This window comes from Nomascus leucogenys, chromosome 18, assembly GCF_006542625.1.
Source record: "Nomascus leucogenys isolate Asia chromosome 18, Asia_NLE_v1, whole genome shotgun sequence".
NCBI classification, from domain to species: domain Eukaryota; kingdom Metazoa; phylum Chordata; class Mammalia; order Primates; family Hylobatidae; genus Nomascus; species Nomascus leucogenys.
In genome coordinates this window covers 38,533,265-38,559,590 of record NC_044398.1, presented here as the reverse complement: position 1 = coordinate 38,559,590, position 26,326 = coordinate 38,533,265, and the positions used below count along the sequence as shown (strand labels likewise).

The 26,326-nt window shown below is 49.1% G+C and overlaps 1 protein-coding gene across 1 annotated transcript in view; it reads left to right on the top strand.

The window, feature by feature from the left end:
* Positions 1 to 11,049: 11,049 nt before the first annotated feature.
* Positions 11,050 to 26,326, top strand: part of DRGX (dorsal root ganglia homeobox) — a 29,970-nt gene continuing 14,693 nt past the window's right edge. The window contains exons 1-6 of the mRNA XM_012503595.2: positions 11,050 to 11,248; positions 11,663 to 11,777; positions 15,932 to 16,029; positions 16,956 to 17,057; positions 20,552 to 20,730; positions 20,820 to 20,932. Of these exons, the coding sequence (XP_012359049.1) occupies positions 11,744 to 11,777; positions 15,932 to 16,029; positions 16,956 to 17,057; positions 20,552 to 20,730; positions 20,820 to 20,932 (526 nt within the window). The 5' untranslated portion in view covers positions 11,050 to 11,248; positions 11,663 to 11,743. The remainder of the gene's footprint in view (positions 11,249 to 11,662; positions 11,778 to 15,931; positions 16,030 to 16,955; positions 17,058 to 20,551; positions 20,731 to 20,819; positions 20,933 to 26,326) is intronic.

The following is a 26,326-nucleotide window of genomic DNA, read 5'->3' as shown; positions in this document are numbered from 1 at the left end:
GGGCGGAGCCAAGCGGGTTCAGGGTAGGCTCTGAGGACCACCATATGCCACATGCTAGATGACCCTGCCTGGGAGAAACAGCCAGAGGCGTTGACCTTGACTCCTTTACTATCTGAACTTGTGAGTATCTTTTTTCCTGGCCACGGAAAACAGACCCCTGACCTCATGCCTGATTGTCCTAGGACCTGCCTCTACAGTCTTCCAGCTCCACCCCAGAGACCTTTAGCCTTGGGCTACCTGCTTATGACCTCTTCCCCCAGCCAGCCTTTTTACTGAAGCATCTATCTGGAGGCTCAGGGCTTCCCTACAGACCTCTGTCCCTGGCCTGGGTCCTCACGTAAATGTCCAACATCCCAGGCTGTCCCTGAGACCCTGCCTGGCTCTAACTTTGCCACCACTGACTAGAGTGGCTGACTCAGAGGCCTGTGGGATTTGCATGGTGGATGTAGTTTTCCACATGGAGCTATGCTCGTGGGTGTCTCACCACCCACGAGGATGGGCCACTTGGTTAAGGAGGGGGAGCTGAAGGTGCTCAAGGTGGAAGTGAAGCTGAAGAGAAAAATATTTGCATGCCACTGGTCACTGACGGGCTTTCACAGAAACAGGAAGGAATGTGAGTAATTTGGGGCATCTGCAATATGCTTATTCTTTGATCAAATCATTCATCTACTGAAAGTTTATTTTAAGAAAATAACAAAAATTAGCCCAGCAAATTTTTGTATTTTTCGTACAGGTGGGGTTTTGCCATGTTGTCCAGGCTTGTCTCGAACTCCTGGGCCTGCCTCAGCCTCCCAAAGTGCTGGGACTAAGGCATGAGCCACCTCCCACGGCTAGTTTTAATTTTTTGTCTTGTGTGCATCGTTAAAATTGTTTTAAACATTTAATTCATTGATTGATTGATTTTCCTTTAGACAACTTTTTCTGAAGAGCATAATAAAAGGAAAGTCAGCCATAAACAAACCACTTAAAAAAATCCATTCAGGGATTATAAGTTCAGCCGCCTTCAGACATGAGACAGAAAGTATCCTTGTGTGAGGGGTGAGATGTTCCAAGGGACCAGAACCTCGGCCAGATGCATTCCGTGCAATTGTTTTCACATTTTAGAAAATACAAAACAACACTAATACTGACACTGGCCAAACAACTCAACGCTCACACTGGTGGGACACCCAGAAGGTAACCTTTGCCTAAAGTAAGAAATGAGGGTCCCCTCCCCTTCACCCCTTCTGCATTCCTACCCCCCAACTCCAAACACAATTTCCTGGTTAAAGGATGAGGCCATGAGAGCCAAGGCAGGTGCTCCTGGGAGAGCCATCGCAGGGAGTGGGGAATAGGCATTACTTGGACACAAGTAATGTGTGTTTAGCATAGGTGTTGCCAGACAGAGGCTGGACCTGGGTGGGGACAGGCAGGAGGAGAAGGAAAAGGAGGAAGAGGGATAGAAGGGAGGGGAGAGAGAAAGGGGTGAGGAGCGAGGGAGAGGGAGTGGGAGGGAAGGGAAAGAGGAAGGGAAGGAGGTAGTGGAGGGGAGAGCAGGGAGAGAGGGTGGGAAAAAGGGAAGAGGAGGAGGAGGAGAGAGAAAAGGAGGAAGGAGAGAGAGAGAGACAGAGAAAGGGGGGCATTTCAGGAGTGAGGACAGATATGCAGATGTGGAAGGGCTGCCCCCTTCTTCTGTTTTCTGAAAGGCTGTCACACTTGCTAACCACCGCCATCAGCTGTGGAGAATGTTACCATTTCATACAGTAGTTCTTCCATGATGGGACTCCTTTTGGCTTTGCAGATGGGAAAAATGATGCTCAAAAAGCTAAGACAACCCAAGAGCTGGAAAGCAGCAATAAGGATTTGGTACATGGAGCCCCATATCCATTCTATGACTTCAGCTGCAGCGTGGGGGGACAGTAGCCATTGGGATGGTTTGTGGGTGCAGTCAAGAGAAGCAGGCTAGGGAGAATTGCTTTCCCACTGCCGCAGCCTTTCCTGTAAGACTGGACAAGGTGTTCACCTGGCTCGCACACCATGCATCCCCATGACCATGTAGGAGGTGACTCTCCAAAGGCCCTCAGCAACCTTTAGTAACAGATACAGGAAAGAAGAGATGATTGATTGTCCCTCTTTAATTCATGCTATTATTCAAGGCCTGACTTGTCCCGGAGAGCACTGAAGGACACCAGCCCAGCACTGCAGGGAGGCACTGGCTTTGTTTGCTGTCTGAGGCACTTATCTCCAAATGCTTTGTTCACAGCTATGTCCTCTGTGACTTGAAGCTATAGATCTTGTCTTATTAATGTATGCATTGAACAGATCTTTATTTTATGCCTACTAGGTGCCAGGCACTGCTAAGCCCATGCTGACCTGCTGTTTACAGTCAGCATTTACAGTCTAGTTGGGGAAATAATATTGGTAAACACATACATGAACACACACAAATATTATATTAAAAGGTTTAAGCACCGTGAAGGAAATGACATCTATTTTCTTTTGCCCCCATGTAAGGCTGGCATGAACAGGATTCTCAGTGAGCGTCTGTTGAAGAAATGAGTGGGTAAGGGAGAGGAAGAATGTGCAGGCTACAGGAGGGGCCTCCATCCTCCAGCAAAAGGGAGGCCTAGTCCTGAGCTGGGCTGGTGTGGCTGGGGAGTGAAGACGCCATGGACAGCCTGGCTGGCTGGGACTCCCTGAGCCCAAGCTGCCGGGGCTGAGGGGCTGCCTTGGACAGCTGAGGTCCTCTCCAGGGCTGCATCCAGGGGACCTGCTGCCTGTTGCTGGAGGTCTCGATTTGGCAAGCTTTGCTACAGTGTCTGTATGAAGCCCTCCCAACACCCCAACCTCCCCAGGTCCCCAGGTACATCTGCTGAATGTTACCTGACCACAGAACTAGGGCTGCACAGCTGTCTGAATAATGGATGAGGAGGTGGATGGATGGGTAGGCAAATGGGCATGCCCCCCTGTGTGTTACCTTGACTCTCGTCAGGCTGGCCTGTGGGGCTGCGGGCTGATTGGGGATGGGGCTGAAAAGTGGGAATTGCCTGGGCCAGCCTTGCTTAGACAGCAGACAATTTCATGGAATAAATATTTCTATTGGGATCTAAATGTGCTCTGAGAGTCTGCTGTTGAGTAAGACTGAGGCCACGGAGAGGAGAGGGAGGCAGTGCCCCACCCCTGGGAAATGTGCTGAGGAGTCCTTTTATGGCCTGGCTATGCCATGCAAGGTCATGGCCAACCCAGTCACCAAGAGCAGAGCAGTGAGGTGTTGGGGAGGGCAGAGGGCAGTCCTGGAGAGGTGGGACCAATGTGGATGGGAGTGGGCTGGTCAGATGGGGAGACGGAGGGCCCTGCTGATCCAGGATTGCAAGAGCATGACAGTGAAGTCACAGCTGAGAAGTACTCACTGTGTGTGTCTTTGTGTGTGTCAGAGAGTGGGAGTGGGGGAGAGAGGAGAGAGAGAAAGAAGGGAGGGAGAGAAAGAGAAAGGGAGGGAAAGAAGGAGAGAGAGAAAGACAGAGAGAAAGAAGGAAAGAAAGGAGAGATAGAAGGGGAGAGAAAAAAGGGGAGAGTGAGAAAGGAGAGAGACAGAAAGAAGGAGAGAAAAGAGAGAATGAGAGAGAAAGGAGAGAGAGAAAGAAGGGAGAGAGAGGAAGAGGGAGAGAAGGAGAGAAAGAGCAAGAGAGAGAGGGAGAAAAAAAGAGGAAGGGAGAGAGGGCTGGAAAGAGAAAGAATGAAGTGGTGAAAGGAAGAAAGAGACGGGGAGAGGGAAAGAGAGAAAGAAGAGAGAGTGCTGGGGGGCAGCGAAAATAACCTACTGATGCCTGGATCAAGTACTGACAGGCAGACCTAGTCAATAGGGAGGTTTAAGAGGCCAGACTTGACCCCAGGTTCGCCTGGTTGAAAACCCATACCCCTCCTGCTGCAGCTATGTACATAATCCAAGTCTCAGAAATGGAAAAGATTCATTGTGTTTACTAATTATTCATGTAGCAAACTTATTTCATTCCTTCCATAGTCATTTCCATTAAATTCCACACATTTATCGAGCACTTAATATGGGCAATCAAACGTGCGTTTTGTTTGAGGGGAGCCACGTCCTATTTAGGAGGGAGCAGCCGGGGGTGTTGGGCTGGGGATCAGGAGGACTGGCCGCCAACCCTGCCTTTGCTGTTCTCGGTCCCCTCTCCATGTGCCACAGCTCCATTCAAGTCGTATGAATGCACCCAAAGAGCTTTGCACCCAAGAGCTGACCTTGAAAGCTATTTTTTTTTTCGAGAGGTTTATTGGTGAAATAATTTAGACTTGGAGACTGAGATCTTTCTTCTATTTCTGGCTGGTCCCAATTTGAGATTTCCTTAGATTGATTTAGTTTTCTTATTAGCAATTCATTATTGCATGTTAATACTAGCTAGACTTACCAACTAAATACTTATAAAAGTATTTGGCTCCAAGTCAGTAACTCCAGTGAATCAATTAGAGCAGTCTTGGATGCCGGGATCTTAGAAATCGAACCTGTGCGTGTACCTGGAGGAGGTCTCCAAGGCGAATGTGGGGTCCAGCCCCTCAAGATTGTCCCATTAGGAGGCTGACAGCTGATGCTTAGCCCTGTCAAGACCCCTTGACAAGACTCTGGCAAGAACTCTGGGGACAGAGGAGATACTGTGTCTTTGGGTTCTTCTCCATTGGAAGCTGCAGGAGAGCACATAAGGATAGGAGCTCCTCCCCAGCTGGAGGTGAGCTATGTTCTCAGAGCTGCCCATCCAGAAGTTCCTCTAGGGTGGTGGAGACAAGGTACTGTGGATCCAGTACCCTTGGGTGTGGTTTCCACGTGGTACGAGTTTCCCTTCCCTCTGCGTCTCTATCTCCTTCCCTAGCCAGAATCCCTAGGGGCTGGTTCCCCAGGGCTGTGAGCTCAGATCTGCAACCCCTGGCATGGCACAGAGAAGGTGCTAGATACCTGAGAGGAGGGGAGAGAAAGAAGGAGAGACAGATAAAGAAAGAAGGAGAGAAAGGAGGGAGAGAGAGAATGAGAGATAAAGAAGGAGAGAGAGAAAGAAAGAAGGGAGAAGGAGAGAAGGGTTGAAATGGACTGAACGAGATCCTGAAATGCTAGAAGCTGAGGACTTGGCCTTCCTCAACATACCCTTTCCTTATCCTAAGGCTTGACAAAAAGTCATTATCTGTCTGAAAATAATGATAGACTCACACAGAATTTATGTCAGGGGCCGGAAAGACAGACAACTGCAGGAGCCAGGGAGGTTACACAACCTGGAGAGAGGAAAGTAGTAGGGAATAGTGAGGTCTGTGACCAAGTAGAGTTGCCACACCCAATCTAAAGGCAATGGATTTAAATTTCTAAAACATTTCTATTAACTGGATAAGATGCCTTTGATCCAGTTCAAAGGACCTTGGTTTAGGTTTTCTAGCAAAATAGGTGTTTTGAGTAAAGTTCAACAAACCAGGCAATTAAGTATGAAGAACAACAGATGGTAAGGAAGCAAGTGTGGCAGACAGGCAAGTGGGAGCTCTCCCAAGGGTGGTGTGGCTTTGGCCTGGTGGGGGACAGGGCTCATTTAGGAGACCACCAGAAGATTCAGGTGCCATCTGTAAGTTCCCAAAACGGCTCACAGGAGCATCTCTCCAGGAACGCGGTCCTAGCACCAAGACAATAATAATGATAACGATAATGCCACAGTTGCAGCTGATGTTCACAGGGCAGTTGCCATGTGCTGGGCATTGTGTTCAGCACCGTCTTTAAAGTTTTTTAATTTTTAAAATAGACTTTATTTTGTAGAGGAGTTTTCTATGCACTGCAGAATTGAGCAGGAAGTGCAACGAGTTCCCATATATCCACCCCCCAGCCTCCCAACTGTTAACATTAGCACCAGAGTGGCCCATTTGTTACAGTGGGTGAACCTGCATTGACATGTCATGATCATCAGAGGCCACCATTTACATTTGGGTTCATCTTGGTGTTGTACATTCTATGAGTTTAGACAAATGTCAAATGACATATATCTACCATTAGAATAGTTTTAACTGTCCTAAAAGTCTTTTAGCACTGTCTTTTTTTTTTTTTTTGAGACGGAGTCTTGCTCTGTCGACAGGCTGGAGTGCAGTGGCACAATCTCAGCTCACTGCAACCTCTGCCTCCCGGGTTCAAGTGATTCTCCTGCCTCAGCCACCCGAGTAGCTGGGACTAGAGGCATGTGCCACCACGCCCAGCTAATTTTTGTATTTTTAGTAGAGACGGGGTTTCACCATGTTGGCCAAGATGGTCTTGATCTCTTGACCTTGTGATCTGCCCACCTTGGCCTCCCAAAGTGTTGGGATTACAGGTGTGAGCCACTGCACATGGCCAGCACTGTCTTTTAATCCTCCCTCCAGCACTTGATGTGGCATTGTTGTTCCATGTCACACAATGAGACAGGGAGGTCCTGAGAGAGTAAGTGACCTGCTCAAGCTCACTGGTCTCCTGAGGACTGAAGCCTGCTTGAATGGAGGCAGGGGCACAGACTCCACAGGTGGTGGGCCTTCCTCCTGGGCTGTGCTCTCTTTCTTTGTGAGAGTTAGGAGGCCATGGGCAACCCTCCAAGCTCCACAGCAAACACAGGGCCAAAGGTTGAAGCTGAGCTCTGAGATCCCTGGGAACCACATGGGAATATACTTTGTCCTGTCGTCACTGGACAAGAACAGGTGAAGTTATTGGAAGTTGGCTTGCATTTGAGCAGCTACTATGTTTTATATGACAGTAAAACTAGTGAATTATAGGGAATTTCCAGGATGATAAAATGCATATCTATCCCTTGTTGTATACATACGTTTTCTGTTCCCAAGTCCCCGGGAAATCTGGAATTTCAATTAACTGCTATGCCCTTCACATATTCTCTCATGTTTAGCTTAGCTAAGATAACTGTTTTGGCAATTTCCAAAACTACAATATAACGATAGATTTGCCAACAAGTAGAGAATATGCCATATTCACACTGAGATATATCTACCGGGGATTATGCTAGACAGCCTTTAAAACATTTGTAAAAATATCAAACCTGGGCCCTTCCAAAACATATAATTAGGAATTCAGTGTGGTTTTTTCCTACCTGGTAATTTAAGTATTTTAACTGCTTTACCCTGTTGCTATGGGTTTAAGCCATGTGTACTGAAATCATTTCTGCTAAGGAAAGTTTTAAAAGGGAGGTTGTGAAAATCCTTTCTGAGAACAATTAAGATGTCAAATCCAACACATATTTTTGTATTTGGGCTCAAAAGATGAGGACAGAGGTGTCTCCAAATATTTTTCCAATTTTCCTAAAACAAGGCAAACATTAAGAAATGAATACTATGCATGGTATTTAAGACCTCAACTTGGAGGCTTCAAACCCCTACATTTTCTAAGGATTTGGAATTCTTTTCAAGAATCAATTTAAAATGATTCATAATTCAACTGAAAACAATTGAGGGCTTAGATAGATGCTCGCATTTCCAGCTTTTTATTGCTGCTCTTAGTGTTTCTGAGATGACAGTTTTCCTTTCATAGAACGAGCTTAAAATTAGAAAAATCAAATACCCATTAGAGAAAGCAGATTTACTTTGCTATTAATTGATATAGAGATATAAAGCTTCCATCACCTGGGCAGAAGCCTAGCGCATCCCTGCAGACAGTTGCAGTGGTTAGAACCTGGGGGGTCAGCAGCCCACTCACTGGGCCTGAGCCGGAGCTGTCAGCCTTTGGGAGCCAAGCCTCGAATTTTCGGCACTAAGACATGCCGCTCTGGGGGAGCTGCCTCTGTAACAACATCTGCACACCAGTCTTCAGGGGTGTGTGTTACTGTCTTCCCATTTTATTTTTTAAAACATGAACAACTTTGAAAGTTGAACTCCCCACCCTGAGCTGGCTTCTCTCTTCCCTGTGGGACAGGAGGCAAAGTAGCACACCTTATTTAGCAACCAGGAAATGATTCTCGGGAATGCAGATGCTGTGGCTGCGAGTATGAGATGCAGAGAGAAGGGGCACTGAGGACCCAGGATTGTCTCCCTACAGAGGCGGGAGGCAGCCTAGGTGAGGGCGGGGAGCGGGGGGCGGAGGAGGAGGACTGTGAATCTGCTGAAATACGACCCCGCGGTTTTAACTTTAAATAAGCATTTCCGTCCTAGTGGAAGCCCCTCTAATGTCTCCTGCAGTTTGATTTTGGAACACGTCACATTCCTCATTAAAGCAATCACTGTTAAAACATAAAGCAACACAGGATTTATTTCTTCATTAAACTGATGATCCGTATATGAAGCCAATTAACATTATGAGTCTGGTGAACATCAAGTGTAAAGAGGTTAGAGAAAATTAAAAGCAGTCACCTTGGTCTTTAGATAAAGAAAGTACACTTTTAGGTTGTAAATTATCAGAGTGTCCAAGCGAGACAGATCGGCGTATTTGGTTAATTGGAAAATACATTTTACCGCACAAGAATTAATGAAAAATAACCTTTTTTTACTAACGCCGTTTTTTAGGGGGAGGGGGACCGTAGCGAACACCTATTAGTCACCTTCTCCCGGGTGTCGAGACATTCGGAAAAAAAGGGGGCTGGCGTCATCAAAGTTTGCTGTAGCCTTTCGTTTCTAAGGTTGTTTGGTTGTTTGTTTACTCGCTGTTTTGCCAACGGGTAGGAGCCCAGCCTAGCGGCTCCGGGAGAGGAGCGCCCGGCGAGGCGAGGCGAGGCCGAGGGTCCCGAGCCGGCTTAGAGCCCCGCGAGGTGGGTGTGTTGCCGGAGCTCCGCTGGTTATCTAGTCAGGGAGGCGGCCGGACTCGCCTCGGGGGCCGCGGGATGGTTTCCAGCTGCAGCGGCCGGGTAGGAGCGGCGCGTGGTACCGCGGAGAAGGGAGTTTTGTCCTTGTTGCCAGCGCTGAGCGCATGTCCGGAGTAACTTTCGCAGGTTTGGACTGGGAGAGGATTGGGGTCGGTCCCCGGACGCCTGGGGTCCGGCCGGGCGGATCCCATTCCTGAACAGTGAGGGGCCCCGGCTGGGCCCCCGGTACGGCTTCTTTCTCCGCAGCAGCCGGGGGTGGGTGGGGTGCGGAAACCGGCGCCGCTGTCCAGGGTTCTGACCTGCCGGGATGCTCGGCGAGCGCGCGGTCCTCAGACCGCGGATAAGCCTGTCTCGTCCCGGTGTCATCTCTGGGCCTTAATAGGAACTTGTCTCGGTCGATGTCAGGGATGGGGAACTGAGACTGGCATTTGGACCTCATTGGTTTCTGGGGCCAACACTGCACCCCGCGCCGGGCTGCTGCCGCTGAGGGTTCCCGCACACACCCCCAGGTGCGCCTGAGCATCTTGGCCGAGGCGGCCCAGAAGCTGTCCGCACCTCGCTTCACGGCCACCGGGTTCCCAAAGCGCACAGGCGGGGAACTGCTGCCTAGGGCAGGAGGGAACCCGAGGGGACTTTCGGCAGACCTAGGGGGCAAGAGCAGCCTCGGGCTTTTGTCAAGAGCTCCAGAGAGCAGGGGCCCTCTGAGGGAGACATGGAGAGAGACAGCGCGCGTGAGCCAGTCTCTTGACCTGGGCTGAGGGAGGATCAGCTCCAGGGTCTCCCAGCCCTCTCGGCATGACGTAGGAAAGGCCCTCGGCTGCCCTGCCGGCCCCCGCCTGCCACCGCACCCGCCTTCGGGACCTGCTAGCCGCTCCTCCCGGGCCAGCTGCCTGGACTCTCAGAGCCTGTGACCCTGGCGGAGCTGGCGCCCCGAGCTCTCTCCTCTCTGAAACGAGCGGGAGTTTCCTGTGATTCTTTCCCCTAGGCAGAGCAGACGCTGCTCTGGAGCGACTGAGCCCAGGAAGGGCCGCTTCACTGAAATAGATCCTCACTTGCCTCGGCCAGAGCGGGACTGGTCTTCCTCCCGGCTGTTTTCGGATGGGCGTCGACGGTGGCCGGGACCCAGCGCTCTGTCCTGCAGCTCGATGCTCCTCGCACAGCGCTGGTGTCCAGCGGCGGGCCTGCCAGGCCTTTTGTTTCCAAAGCGCTGTGTCTTTAAAATCAAGGCTGGATCCCGGGCCGTGCAGGGACCCGACCCACCACCTAGCCAAGGCTCCCTAACGCAGCATTAGAATGTTTATAAAATATTCAATTTATGTAGTCTGTCCAAGAAGCCATCGTCCCAAAATAAAATCAGCAGTCTAGACGGAGCACAGACACCAGAACTTATCAACAGTTGTCTGACTTGCATCTTCTGATGCATCTTGAGTGGGTCATAATACCAACTTTATTTTCAGTGGTGCATAAATTAATTACACGCATTTAATAACCAAAATATCATTATATTCCCCCTTTAATATCATAAAGGCTTTCCGCCAGGGAAGCACTTAATAGTGCAGGGGGCCGTAACGGGCTATTATCCTGGTGTAATGCTATTATAGAACCAATTATGCGCCATTAGACTTGCTTTTTTTGCAGTTTATGTGATTTGATCCAATCCCGCGCCCCTGACTTGAAAATTTCAGCCCGGTACTTTAGAGTTTAATTTTCACCCAGGCAGAGAGAAGGGCGGTCTCTCTCCGTTGAGTGTCTGCCTCGGATGCATTTTAAAAGTAATTGCAAAGGGTCCCACCGCATATCATTTGCATCGAGAAGCGAACATAAATTCAGGGACCCCTTGCTGAGAACAAAATCAAACTTTCCTTTTGTATGATCGCTTGGAAAGGGAAGCCGTGTGCAAAGAGTCCCCCCAAAACCCATCCGGCGGCGGCAATTAGCAGCGCTTTGTCAATTTGCAGCCCGGGAGTCGCCAGGCCTTTGACAAGGGCAGCCCAAACCAGGCTCTCTCGGAGAAAGGTTTGCCTCTGAGGGGACATGAGGCGGGGGGTGGGGCCTAGTGTGTCTTCGGAAAATGTATTTTTTTGGGGGTGATGATGGTGGTGGTTGAATCGTTCTCTTTTAAAAGAGGAAAAAACATTACTGATGTTTGCTGAGAAATGACGGATTTTTTTTTTTTAACACCACGTGGGCCATTTGTAAGGCCCAATAGACCTATCCAAGTTACTCGCTGTAGACAGCGCTGGAAATAATCAGATTAAGGCCAATTATGCGTGAGATTATAAAGGCGAGTGCTGAGCGGCGGCGCGCGCTGCAGACAGACAGCAAGACATCTGGCCACTTCCCGAGTCACTTCTTTGGTCCTGCGGGCGCCAGCCGCGCCGAGCCCCGCCCGCCGCCAGCCAAGCAGGGCTTGCGGACCGGAGGCGGTCACTCTCCTGCCTCCTCGACCGCCGCCCGCCGAGGTATGCTCGGCTCCTGACCCACTCGCCGGGCCCCGAGCGCCGGGCCTTGGGGCTCGGCTGCCTTCCTGGCCTGAGCTGCAGCGCGCAGATGGCCTAGCGCGCTAGCCAGACCTGGCTGCGGTGGCCCGGGTGCAGGGCTTCTGGCTGGGACCCCGGAGAGCCAGAAACTACGCTGCGCGGGTTTGGTGCTGGGGCCAGGGTGAGGGCACGGCAGTCCGGGAGGTGGACACACCCGAAGGACTGCCCCGTGGGGTTGCTGCTTGCGACGGGGCTGCCGCCTTCCCTCCTGTCCCCCGCAGTGAGCTGAGGGCGTTGGGAGGGACTTTCCAGGAGGGGAGCGCCGGGTGCGCCCTAGGGCAGGGCGGGAGGGCTGGCAGAGGGAGACTTGAAGCTCTATCGCTGTTTGCTTTGCAGCCAGGCAGGAGCAACGCGCGCCGGTCCGTTCTGCTGCCACCCTCCCAGGTCTCGGCCGTCCAGCCGATCTGAAAGCCGGCGATGTTTTATTTCCACTGCCCGCCGCAGCTAGAGGGTAAGTAAGCGCCGCGCCCCAGGGTCTCCATGAAGCCAGAGCCGGCCAGAAAGGGCCGGAGCGGCAGCAGGGCTGGTGGGTGGCTGGGTCCCCGCCCTGCGGGGGGCGCAGCCGCCTGCCGGTGAGTAGGGGCGCCCCTGGCCCCCTCCCTACACCCCACTCCAGCCCCGCTCCAACTCCCCGCCCCGTCGCCACCTGCCTCCCAGCTCCCTCCCCGCCTGGACCAGGACGCCCCGGGCTATGCGTGCCGCGGGGACCGGCCAAATCCTCCCAGCACAGATGCTGGTGTCACGCCTCTAATTGGGGCTCCGCAACCCAGGGGGCCGCATCAATCTTTCACGGTGCTTTTGCAAACATCCCAGAAAGCAAAGGCGAGTGGGCCGCCGCGTCCTGGCCCCGATCACGAGCTGCACGAGCCTAGAAGGGCCCGTCGCTGGGCTGCTCTCCCTGGTGCCGCTGGCGAGAGCGCTGCAGGGGCCTCGTCCGCCCTGGATTCTGGGCAGCTCAATTCCCTTCCCGGCCTCTTGGCTGTCCCTGGAACCAGGTGGCCCTGCCCACCTGCCCGGACTGACCTAGCATGGCTCCTTCTCTGTGACTCACTAACCCTAAATGTCGACCACTCCCCACTCCCCCAGGCCAGAATTTCCATCTTTGAGTGTCTCCAGGCCTGAGAAGAAATTTCCCCTCAGGATCCCCAGTCTGGCTTCTGCACCCAGTTGTTGGGGGGGGGCGTGGGTTGGTGAGAAGGAGACAGTTGGGACCTTGGCATGCCCTTGCTCAGGACCCGGAGGATCCAAGGATGGGGTCTTCACATCAGGGGGCGAATTAGTAGCCATCAGGTGAGCCAATGCCACACTGTGGGCTTTAATGGGGTCTTCTGCAGAGCAGCAGTCTCAGCACTGGGGTATTGGGACTTTTGTAACCGTGGGACTGGCATTTGGCAACCTACTCGTTTGATTTATTATTGTGGTGGGAGAATTTGGGGAGCCAAGTGGTTGTGAGAGACAAGGGGAAGGGTAAATGTTGTGAGGCACTGGGAGACCTGAGACTTCAGGTGATGCTTGTCAGTCTTGCCGCAGGCTTCCCTGAGCAGTGGCTGCGCCTCAGAAAGTTTGCTTTTGTTTTTCTCATAAAAGCTTTTAAGAGTCCAATAGGATTTTCTAAAGAAGGCTAATGAGGACCAGTGTTTAAGCCCGGCTAGCTCTGTCAGCATTCCTAGGAAGGGAAGACCACACATTTGCCTGCATTTCACCTCATTTTATCCCCAAGGTCCTATGCAGGATGGGTTTTATGGAAGGGTGGCAGACGTGCATCCCCTGACAGTATACCCTAGGGGTTGAGGGAGACTTTCTGTATGTTGAGGGTGCCTTCTCTGTGCATCTGATCCAGGGGTCTGGAGTAATTGCCAGTCAGTGTCCCACCCTTCTGGTCAAAGTGGGGGAAGGCAGATGTTTGGGCATTTGGCAGGTAGGGGACGTTATGAATGTCTGTCTGCAGGGTGGGCTGCAGGAGTGACTTAGGGAGAGTCCTGGCCTGGCCTGCCGTGACCCCAGCTCTCAGCCCAGCTCAGCCGGCTTACTGTGCTCCCCACACCCCGGGCACATCCCACCTCAGTGCTGACTCTGTGATATAACCAGAAGAAAAGGAGATGGGTCTTTAAGAGCCTTTCATCCCTTTGTAGATGTGTTTCTATGCCAGTTTTGCAGAAAGGAGTAATTTAGTTTAGTTTAGTGTTGCTGGGTGAAAGGGATCTCCTGCAAATGGAAAAGTGGAGAACAGACCCTTGGAATATGACATAATTATAGCCTATCATCTTTTTTAATTTTTTGTTAATCTAGATAGGCATAAGGGAGAAAAAAAAGAATGGCTCATAATCTTACTTCTCAGACAATTTTGCTGATGTTACATTAAAAAGTACTACTGGCACCTGCCTGAGAAGTTTGAATACAACAGAAATTTATACATTGAAAAGCAAAATCCTCTTTTTCCACCTCTTTTCCTAAAAGTATCTGCTATTTTTTTGTGATTCCTTCAAGAAAAACTTGATTTAATTCTCATTTATGTATTTTTAAAATATGTGTTTTGCCTTATTTGCACTGAAATTATATTGCTACATCATTCTGTACTTTGCTTTTTTTTACTTTGTAATATATCTTGGAGATTTGTTCATGCCAATGCGTATAGATCTACTGATTTCTTTTAAACTGCTGTGTAGTATTCCATTGTATGTTGTGGAGAAAGCATCTGCTGATGGGCATTTTGGTTGTTTTCATTTTTTTCAACTACAGTGTTTCCAGAAACACTTTTTTTTCTATTTTGGCAACATTACAAATATATTTATAGATTAAATGCCTGTATGTGTACTTAAATTTTTCATGGATGTTGTCAAATTATCTTCTAATAAGGCTGCACCCAATTTGTACTCCTACAAATGGTGAATGAGCCTGCACATCTTATGACACTCATATCTGTACTGGGTGTCTTTATGCACCTCATTTTTTTGTCAATATGTTGAAAATAATATTCCATTGTTCTGTTGTGTTTGGTTGAATTATCTTCGAGGTTTAAAATTTTCATAATATTATCAACTATTCTACTTATTTTTAAGTAAAAGTTATTCTCAGTTTTTCCTCTTTTCTATTAGGTTGTCAATCTTTTATTAATTTGGTGAACTGTCAGCCTTTTTTAGGATTCAGTTCGACATGCACTGTTTCACTTAAAGATTCTGCATGTACACATTGTGAGCCACTTTGGGACCATGAGGTATAAATTAGAAGACTGAGGGAAATTGTCATTGGAGATCCTCAGAGATTGTATTCCATCCTCACCAGTCAAGTGCACTGTTTCAAAAAAAGACAATTTGTTTTCTTGCAAAGTAATGAAAATAAGACTGCTTTGAGGCCATTTCTTTTAAGTTTCCAATGAGCTGGAGAGAAATATCTGTACCTAAGGTTTTGAGGAACAATGCAATTTGCACAGGAAGATGGAAGGAGAATGCTTTAGCAGAGAGTTAGGGTGTTTGGCAAAGGATGTGGCCCTGGAGGGTGAAAGAATAACTAAAAGGAACTTCCTCTAGTAGACAGAATTTTAAGAAGCCCAAAGGACTTTCAATCTTTGAGACTGAGGTCCTTCTGAGGGTCCTTGTCTGGGACAGTGTAGCTCCACAACTCCTAATGCCGTGATTCTGAGAACAGAGCCCATGGCAGGTAAAGTATTCACTGGTTAACGGCAACTTGCTCATTTGTTTTCCTAAGAAGCCATTGTGGACTATCAAGTAAATAGAGCACATTTGGAAAACGATCTGAATGCACGTTTGGGGCCAAACTCTGTTCTGGGTTTATAGCGAGGTTTGAAGCCTGCTGGGGAGGACAACGTCTTTCTTTTGTGGGGAAATAGAAGCAGAAGGTGCTTTATAAGGCCTGGCCAGAGGGCGGAGTGCCCTTTGAGAGTGGCCTTGTGCAAGTCTGCTTGGCATTCAGGAGAGTCACTATTGGTGCAGATCTCTTGTTAATTGACATCTATATAACAGATCCACTATGGTGCTGATGAGCTGTGACCAACAGTAATTAATATTCATTTATAAACTTCTTACCTCCTTGCGTTCTGCACTTCTAGGAGAAAAGTGCCGTGAAAAGCTCTTGGTGTTTTCTTTCCTCCCCCAGCCTCTCCCAACTCCCAGATTTTAATTCTTGTTAATAGAAACAAGGGAAAGTAAACTACCATATGAGCCAAAGGGAGACACACAGGCTTCTATTAAAGGATCTGGAGTGGGGGTGAGATAAAGGCACATTGAATAGGGGTGGAGCTGGGAGCTGGAGAGCAGGTGAAGGCTCTGCCTCAAGCCAGTGACCCTTCCTGGTTCAGAGTCTAGAATCTCACAAGAATTCAACTTGGCCATCTTGGGGATTAAGGTCACCACTTGCCCTATGTAATAGGGATAACTGGATTTAAAGTCAGAGGTTTTGGGGACAGAGTGGAAAAGAGGGGGATTTAATAGGAGGAACAGAAAAATATCCTTTGGGACAAACAGGGCTTCCTGTCTGGTGGGTCAGGTGGGTCAGGTGGGTCAGGTGGGTGCCCTCTGAACTGTGTCTGGGGGCGGTCTGAGGACTGGGGCCCCTTCCTGCCCAGGTTGATCAGTTTGCTCTTGGTAGGCACTGCACCCTTTGGCAACCACTCTTCAGGGGATTTTGATGACGGGTTTCTGCGTAGAAAACAGCGCCGGAACCGGACGACGTTCACTCTTCAGCAGGTACCAACGTTGATTCTCCTTTCAAACATCAGCTACTTCCTACCTCCCCCAAATCAAAGTTGAGCAACTCTGCTTTGTCCTTTAAAATAAGACCAATTGATTATGTTAACTGAATCTTTCTGTTTTCTTGAATAACTTATGTGCCAAGGAATCTGTTCTAGGAGGAGTGCAGATGACTCTAACCTTGTAATCCCAGATGAGTGAAGAGGCAACAACGTTCTCTCCCACTTGCCTTAGGTGGATAGTTTGGGGAACACTTCCATGTCAGCAATATCATTTGAACCTCACAGTGATCCTCTGAGGAAGGCAGGTCAGACATTCTCATTCTCAGTACAGAGATGAAAAACCGGATCCCTGGAAGTTGGCTGACTTGGATAAGGTATAGTTGCCTGCAAGTGGAAGGGCTGCAACTGGGACCTTGATGCTGTGTTTCCCAGAGCTGGGCTCTTTCCCCTCGACCAGCCTCTGTCCTACTCTTGGAGTGAACTGGAGTGGCTGCGAAGGTGACCAAATATCCCTATGGCGTTTCATTGATGACACCATGAGGCTTCTGCAAGTTGTTTCTGTTCCCCGGCTTCCTATGGTGAAAGCGATACCAATTACTCTAACTGTTCATAAGGTGACCATTAGGTTTTTTTGATTCCTATGACAATACTTAAATGTAAATGCATATAAATATTCACACCTCTCTTGTTTCTACTTCTTGCCAGAGCACTGAGGTTGCTAGTAAGCCGTAGCTCCTAAGTCATCCGCGGTTGAAATTCTCATTCTGTGGGATCTTTCCAAAGAGCTCTCTTCTCTCTGTCCTTCCTCGATTTGATCTGTGAAACTGCTTCCTCACCATTCACAGGAGATTTGAAATATGCATCTGCTTCCCCTCACCTAGCCACAGCCTCTCACCAGTACATATTTTTTCCTTTTACCAGCTGGAAGCTCTCGAGGCTGTTTTTGCCCAAACACACTATCCAGATGTCTTCACCAGAGAAGAGCTTGCCATGAAAATAAACCTCACAGAAGCCAGGGTGCAGGTAAACCTTCTTTTTAATTATTTAACTCTCTAATATTAAAACTGGCAAACTTTTTTTTGACATCATGACTGCAGAGTGCACATTTGGCCAAAGAAAGCAAATGAAGACTATCTGTCATTTTCATGATGCACTTTAATAACATCAACATAATGTGGAATATTAGATTAGGTTGATTAATCGGTCATTCATAATTAACTAGTGATAATGTTCTACACTAATTTGTCCGCGTCTCTAAGGTACTAAATTACATCAATGCACATCCATTTCCTTGCTTTGGAAAAAAAAAAAGAAAGAAAGAAAAGAGCTGAGATGCTATTCTCAAGGCAGCTCTGACCGCTCTGGGGTAAGGCTGGTCAATTGCAGAGAACCGCGTTTTCAGATGGGAAGCAGAGTAGGATCTGCTTTCCAGAAATTGCATCATGTCCAACTTTTCCCCTGCCCTCGGACTCTTTCAACAAAGTGGATCTGAAGAAGATGTGCAATTTAAAAATCTTTAAACAGCAGTAGTGATAGGGCTGCTTCAGAGATGAGTATGGCCCGCGGTGACCGTCTCTAAACAGGATTTCTGTTTAGAAGCTACACGGTGATTACGTTTAGGCACACAAACCTGCCCGCCGAACCCAGCAGATGTGCCCAAGTGCGAGAGGAAGGGATTCACAGTGCCGCCTCTCTGGGCGAGCTATTCTTTGAGCACAATTATATATTCATTTTGTTTATGGGGTTTCCTCCATGCTGTTTCTGTTCTTTTTTATGTAGGGGCTTGGGGTTAAGACTATGCAAAAATCTAATTGTAGGAAATATAATAGTTTGCTTTCGGTTCCCCTGGGTCATGTTAGTATCTCTTAAAAACCAATGGCTGAAGAGAGATAATGGAATTCTGAGCAGTAAATTGGGGGTTGTAAACAAATTATTTCCCCTATAATCAGATTATGTGATCCTGATTATTAAATCTGAACATGAATCATTGGTCATATGCGGGCAAATTAAACTGATTATTATTTGGAAATGAAAATCTCCTTTGGCCAGGATACCGTCTATCCTTTCTTTTTTTAATGCCAGCTTGCCAATAGCTGCCTAAAGACTGAACTGCAAATTGAGATAAATGACACAATTATTGAGCATTCAGAAGTGGAAGATCATAACTTCTCCCTGAAAGGTGCAAGGGTAAGATAGGGGTGGTGACAATTAAAGCCGGGAATTGTTGTTCAGGCTGTTGTTGGCTATTATGCAGACAGACAATGGCTGTGAAGCGTTTGTTTAGTGAGCCTCCGTGTGGGGACGTGGGCTTCGGTGGCGGGAAGGGAGATGTGTTTACATTTATACCCCTTGCTCATTCAAATATGATTAATGTTCTATAAAGCAGGGTCTTAATCGAAGCTGATGTTGTCAAACAATAACTAAATAGGGAAATAAACGACTCCATCATGCTCTTTCCTCAGAAGCAGGCGAACTGTCAGTGCAAAGTCATTAAAATATGATAATGAAAAATAGCTCAATTAAATGTTGTTATAGCTGTGACCTTCATTCAATTAAGACGCAAGAAAGTGTCTGCATTTTGCTTTGCATTTAACTGCCCTAAATTTAGAATATAGATAAAATCATTATTCAATGGTTGCTGATATGTGCAATTAAAAGCCAAGTAGATTAGAAAAGAAAGAAAGAAACCCAGTTAAAGGAGAATGAAAATTAAGAGATAGGGTGGGCCAACCCAACAGAGGGCTCAGCCTCAAGGGCCCAGGCTCTCTCTGGGGCCAGTGTGCCAGCAGCCAGGGGAGGAGAGGATGCCCTGGGGAATTGAAGGGAGGTCTTGCCAAGCATTTTTTTTTTCTTTGTAGTCAGGAATTATCTCCCAGGAGAGGAGGGAAGAGGTTTTGCTGGAAGGAGTAAATAGCAGCAGGATTTCACTGACCTCTGGAAACTCCTTGAATCTGGGCTGCCCGGCTTCCATGAGGCTGTCCTATAGCATACAGTTTTGGTTTCTAAGGCTTAAAGAACCCTGCACCTACCTCTAAGAAGGTGCTTAGGTCAAGGTGAATCACCAGCTTTTTTGTAACCTGAGGGTGACGGAGATGACATGAGTACATGTTTACTGAATGATGGATGGCTATGCATCAGGCCCTGTGCTCAGTGTTTTGCAGGCATGCCAATCTTCCTGACAAGGCTTACGGGGTGGCCACAGTTATTACCCCCAAACAGTTTGAATCACAGTTCCCAGCCAAGCCGTTGGGCTTCAAACTGTGTGGATCTGCCATTTACCACCTGAATGGCCTTAGGCAAGTTAATTAACCTCTCTGCACTTAATTTTCTTATCTGTAAAATGGGGATAATAGGACTACTTACCTCATAGGGATGCAGTGGATTCTAAACCAGATTTACTGAGGTCCCAAATTCTAGGCCACGGCTGGATCCAGAGTCAGTGTTTTCTTTCTTTCTTTCTTTCTTTCTTTCTTTCTTTCTTTCTTTCTTTCTTTCTTTCTTTCTTTCTTTCTTTCTCTTTCTTTCTTTCTTTCTTCTTTTCTTCTTTTTCCTTTCTTCCTTTCTTCTTTCTTTCTTTCTTCCTTCCTTTCCTTCTTTCCTTCTTTCTTTCTTTTCTTTCTTTCTTTCTTTCTTTCTTTCTTTCTTTCTTTCTTTCTTTCTTTCTTTCTTCTTTCTTTTTCTCTCTCTCTTTCTTTCTTTCTTTTTTTTTTTGTGATGGAGTCTCACTGTGTCACCTAGGCTGGAGTGCAGTGGCATGATCTCGGCTCACTGCAACCTCTACCTCCCGGGTTCAAGTGATTATCTTGCCTCAGCCTCCTGAATAGCTGGGATTACAGGCATGTACCACCACACCTGGCTAACTTTTTGTATTTTTACAAAAAGAGATGGGGTTTCACCATGTTGGCCAGGCTGGTCTCAAACTCCCAACCTCAAGTGATCCACCCACCTTGGCCTCCCAAAGTCGTGGGACTGCATGCCTGAGCCACCACGCCTGACCCAGAGTCAATGTTTCTAATGGGTGCACTGGGCTGCTGATCACGAATATGTCATGATGTGTATCCAGATGATATCATAGATACGAGGCCAGACCAGACACATCCAGGTACCCAGGCCACGGCTGTCAGAAGAGCTAGTGAGTCTTTGTGATGAGGAAGCCCCGGGTCAGGTTTCATAAGCTGCTTTGCTGGTGATCCTCCACCTCCAGTAGGAAATACATTTCACATCAAATAAATAAACTTGCGTGTGACTCAATATTAAGGATTTCCACAAGACAGTGCTTTTACCCTTACTATGGGCATTCGGATACTTTCTATTATTTAACGTTTATTAAAAAATGCCTGTCCTAACCTTTTAAGCGGATCTTTTGACCCCTCTGTGGGCCTGACGCTGTAGTTCAGAGGGCATGGTGTGGAGAGGAGGCTGCAGGGTGAGCTGTGAGTGCCAGCACCGGGTCCAGGGTTCTGGCTTCTTCCTCCTGTCTGATTTTCACTGGGTGTATGTTTCCATCTTGGATTCAGGTTTGGTTCCAGAACAGAAGGGCCAAATGGAGGAAGACGGAGAGAGGGGCCTCAGACCAGGAGCCAGGAGCCAAGGAGCCCATGGCAGAGGTGACGCCTCCTCCAGTGAGAAATATCAACTCCCCGCCCCCTGGGGACCAAGCCCGGAGCAAGAAGGAGGCGCTGGAGGCCCAGCAGAGGTGAGGCTGTGGGTCTCTGGGCCCGGTGGGCCGCGGGCAGCACTGCAGACACAGGGCGAGACCTCAATATGATCTCCTTCCTTTCCCAGCCTGGGGCGAACCGTAGGTCCTGCAGGGCCTTTCTTTCCCTCCTGCTTGCCGGGGACTCTCCTGAACACGGCCACCTATGCCCAGGCTTTGTCCCACGTGGCCTCCCTCAAAGGTGAGTTTGGGTTCAGCTGGGCTGGTGGGTGTGACCTCGTGGGGGTGGTGGAGGTTGTGTGAGCCTGGGTCTCGGCTCGGCTGTCCTTGCACCTGGGCCGGTGCAGCTTCCTCGCCTCCTGTCAGTCACAGCCAGGGCCATTGGTGATGTCCAGTGCTATCTTGATTGCTTCCTACATGCGGCCTGAGCATGGAGAGAATGTCCTAAGCATCATTCCACCCACAGAGGGCTGGTCCTAGAGGAGGCTGCCCCACAGTGACCTTCCATGTTCACAGCTTTCTCCCGCTCCCTGGTAACATTGTTAGGTGCCAACCTGCAGCTCATGGGTGGGGCCTGTGTGGGACAATCATCCCTGCTCCCAGCTCCCTCTCCATGCATGCAGCTGTGCCACTTGCCTTCCCCAGGTCTCCTGATGCCAGAGGTCTGAGCCGTTAGGATTTGTGGTTTTCCAGGATGTGCTCTCTTCTCAGTGGCTGTTGTTTCATCTGAAGGATGGAAATCGTTAGGGGCATTTTGTCAGACTCAGAGAGAGGAGCCTCTGTGGGTTGGCCCTTGGGATTTCTGAGCAGCCTCGCTGGAATGGGCTTATGCGTGTTTCTCAGATCCTGGCCCCAAACCTATTCCTTCAGTGATCAGGCTGCGCAGCTGTGTTGGCCAGGAACAGAGCTGGGCCCCAGCGTGGGTCTGGGGGAATGTTAGGGGGCTCGTTTGTCACAGGGGATCTGGGAGGTGGGGGCATAGGTGCAGGCTGTAGGCTTTTTTTTCTGATAATAGGAAGTAGGAGACACAGCCTTAGGGTGTCCCCTGCATGTTCTGCTAAGGCCTGAGGTCTCCCTGCTCTCGAGGAGGGTCCCTCTCCAGCAGGTGGGACGCACACACACACACACACACACACACACACACACACACACACACACACAGTGTGGCAATCTCTGTAGCAAAGGCGGTTTCTGGAGACAGAAGGAGAATATGATGGAGTCTCCCTAGGCAGCGTCCAGGAAGAAGGAGGGAAGGGATTCTGGGTGTAGGGAATGGCATAGGTGAAGAGTTCCAGGGGCGAGGAGGAGAACCAGACCCCTTTGGAGAATGGCTGGTATGTTGGGTGCCTATGGGAGAGTGCCCAGTGGTAGGGTGAAGGTGGAACATGTGTTACGTGGCTTGGGGCCAGCACAGCTTTCTGACTTTTGCGGCCCAGTCTTCTCCTTCTCTTAGGTTTCCCCAGGCTGCAGAAATTAAGCACACAGCCCATTCTAGGCCTGGGCAAGGAAAGACCGCAATTTTTTAGGTCCTAGCTCAGTCTGAGGAGCTCTGGGCTATGACATAGCCTCCCTCATCTTCCTGCATCCCCAGAGGTAGCTGGGCACAGCTGTTGGCTGAACCAGTTCTCCTTTTCTTAGGCCTGAACCCTGCTTCCTAGGGGCTGCTAGCCAACTAGGGGACTGGCACAACGTGCATGCTGGTGCTAGAAGGCACCTGACTGAGCTCTTTTTATAAATGAGAAACCGAGGCTTGGGGAGGGGAGGTCACTTGCTCACACATCACTGATTGAGGTGGGTATCCCCCTAGGGATGGAGGCTGCTGTCCTCAGGTTCCTGATGTGTCCTTCCCTCCCTGCCTGGCACTACCAGACACCACTTTTTCATTAATTCCTATGGATGAGCATGGCTGGTTGGGGGACAATGAGAGGCCTTGGACATCCCTCCTTGCTGCTCCCCAGCAAGTAGGGACAGTCATAAGTCTACTGGGGAAGGGGCCGGACTTGCCAAGGACCACAGAGGCCAGAACCAATGTGGGCTGAGCCCTGGGGCCCCTTCCAGCCCAGACATCCCAACCACTTCTCCAAGCCCATGGCAGCTTGCAATTCACCCAGAAGAAATGAATCAAAGTTGTTTGCAGCTCCCAGACCCAAATCAGTGCTAGTCTCCTTCCCCAGGCTTTGTGGTCTTACTGGGATCACACAGCCTTGGACAGAAGATAGCAAATATCTCTGGGTAGGCCACGGAGGTTCGGGCCCAGCCCTAGATACCCCCTGGGTGCTGCTCCCCTGTGACTGAGGATCCAAGCCGAGGCTGTTCTGTGCTGCACCAGCCCCCAGCTAGAATGTGAGGCCGATGCAGGGCTCCCAATGCCCCAGGGCAAGACCTGTTCTCCCAGTGAGCAATTGGAGCACTGCCGAGAGCATTACGTGTGGTTACACATCAGAGGACTCTGAGCAGGGGGTCCTGGTCTTTTGGTTCTGGGCATGGTTGTCATGGATGTGAAGTCCTTGTCTTGCACATATTGAGACAGCCTCCACATATTGAGAGAGCTGGGGATGCTAGCGCAGCAGGGTTGGTGCTGGGGCCTGTGGGGTAGCACGTGCATGAGAAAGATGTGGCTGCCAAGGTCAGCAGGGCTGCTTGGGCCAGAGGGAGCTGGGCAAGGGTTGGAGGTGGGGTGTGGGAGATGGCAGCCCTTTTTGGGAAGGAGGTCCTGGCCACTCCAGTGAGGCTGGCCAGGTGGAGTGTCCACAGGTGCAGGTGTGGCAGACCAGTCTGCAGGGTTACCAGGTGGGCGCCTGGATGGCCCTCGGGCTGCCCCCATCAGGCAGTGAGGCAACCGGCTGCTTCGAGTCAGGAAGCTGCCCATCAGGGACAGAGCTAGGCAATCAGAAACCAGGCTCTTGGGGGATTTTCTCCTTTAATTCTGAAGCAGCTGACTAGCACAGTGACTTCCAGCAAGGGCCTGCTGGTGTGAACTGTAGTTCTTCTATTCTGCAGCCATGCACATCTTGAGTAAATCACTGAAACGCTCTGTACTTCTGCTCATTCATCTGCAGAATGGGGATCCTGATCATAATAGCACTGAATTCGTAAGACTGAATGAGGAGAACACGAGCTAGAGCATTCGAGGCCCTCAGGACAGTGGGTAGCATGTGGGAAGCGACACTATCACTAACCATCATTGAACACCAACTACTATTGTTGACGAGAGTCCTCCATTCTCATGCCCAGCTGCAGTCCCTAGACCCCATTCACTTTTAAAGGACCCAATAAAGTACCTTCTCCAAAACTTCTCCCATTTCTCTGAACTTTATTGCTATTGAAATTTACCTTTTCCTTGTAATCCTTGTTGCTCCAATTTTTGATCATGTTGAGATGTCCTTTGTAGGATTTCCTGGTTGGGGCTCCCTGGGGCTTCAAGCGGTGATGTGCTTTGTCCTCTGGGATGGCCAGGCAGGCTTGCTGGGCTCACTGTGGGCATGTTTTATTTTATCGAAACTCTCAAATAAGAAGAGAGCAGGACCCTACTCCTGTGCAGGGAGGACTAACATGACAATAATGGGTGTTCAGAGAAAAATCTGTCCCAATACAAAGAATTTTCTTAGGCTGTCTTAATGGCCGGGATTTCATTCACAATTCATTAACACAGAGGAGGTTATTAATGGCCAGGGAGGCACTTGGGTTTGTTCCGGAGAAGTGCTAGCCACAGGCCGGGCGGGAGTGGCTGGGGCTGGAGAGCCACAGTCAGTGGAGGAGGTGCTCTCCCCGGTGCACTTAGCTGGTCTGCCTCTAACCTGTGATTCACAGAGCTGGGTGTGAGGTGGGACATAATTACAGCTGCCAGGGGAGAGCTTTCATAACTCACTGCAGGCTCACGCTGCAGGAGTCACAGCTACCCCCCTGCACTGGGCAGGGCAGCCTGCCGAGTGGCGGCATCATAGCTGACCTTCCCAGGTGGGAGGGGTCAGCCTTCTGGGCAAGGTGGACATGATGGGGACCCTCATCCCCAGTGTGGTTCCCTAGAGTCAGAGCCCAAGGCCAGAGAACAGCGGCAGGACAATGGAGTAAGATCTGACTCCTTGCCTTCCTCCTCATCCCCTCTGGAGAGGTGACATGGTTCCAGCCAGTTGCAGGTAAGGCCCAGGCTGGGCGGAGTCTGGGGACAGACAGGCTGGAGTCTGGCTCCATCTTTCCCGCAGAGGCCTTGGACGCTGTGAGGACTGAAGGAGCTGCTGTAGGTCACGTGCCCTGCGTGGTGCAGGCATGCAATGGCACTCACTAGACACGAGCAATTGAGCGGCAGTCCTGGTCCTGCACCGAGTGTCTGAGGATGAGGGGAAGGATGTTCAGGGGAAGGGAGTGCTAGCAAAGGTCTGCACAGGAGTAGGGTCCTGCTCTCTTCTTGAGAGTTTCGATAAAATAAAACATGCCCACAGTGAGCCCAGCAAGCCTGCCTGGCCATCCCAGAGGACAAAGCACATCACCGCTTGAAGCCCCAGGGAGCCCCAACCAGGAAATCCTACAAAGGACATCTCAACATGATCAAAAATTGGAGCAACAAGGATTACAAGGAAAAGGTAAATTTCAGTAGCAATAAAGTTCAGAGAAATGGGAGAAGTTTTGGAGAAGGTACTTTATTGGGTCCTTTAAAAGTGAATGGGGTCTAGGGACTGCAGCTGGGCATGAGAATGGAGGACTCTCGTCAACAGTAGTAGTTGGTGTTCATGGCCTTCCTAAGGGCAAGGCCCTTGCATTAGTCAAGGATGTTTTGCTGTGCTTTGGCCTTTGCCCCTGGACTTCCAGGCCAGGCTGAAGTGTCCAGCTTCTGAGGGCTGTATTGCCCATAGCGTTTGTCCACAAAGGCTGACCTCAGAGTCAGAAGTGACTTTTTCCTCCTCTGAGGCCCCCCGAAACCATCTTTCCCTTCTTCTTCTTTAATGATACTTTCCTCTTTAAAAAAATTGTGATGTTTTAAAAAATTTAAAAACAATTTTTATAATGGTTTTATTGTAAAATAGAATATTCATTAGAAAAATGTGTGAAGCATGCACCTAGGACTTTATTAATGGTTTCAAGCATCCAAATGACCTTGCTTGCACTCCACACTCCTAACTCCATGTGCCTCGTTTTACTGAGGTCACTTTTCTTCCCGGCAAAAGACATCACTCTGCTGACTTTTATGATAATATAACTTTACCACTGAAGTAGGCATTCTGAAACACTGTACTGGTTAGTTTCCCTTATCCACAGTGCTTAGACCAGAAGTGTTTCTGATTTTGCATTTTTTTTTGGATTTCAGAATATTTGCATTTTACTTAGTGGTTGAGCATCCCAAATCTGAAAATCTTAAATCTGAAACACTCCAATGAGCATTTTATTTGTGTGTCATGTTAGCATGCAAAAGTTCTAGATTTACAGCATTTCAAATTTGGGACTTGGGAGGCTCAATCTATAGTCTTGACTTTTTTGAACTTCACATATACATATACGTACTATATATATATATAGTAGATATACAGCATATATATACACACATGCATATACACAGACACATATGCATATACACACACATATACATGGAGTCCTACAGTATGTATTTTTTTGTGTCTGAGTTCTTTGGCTCAGCATTATG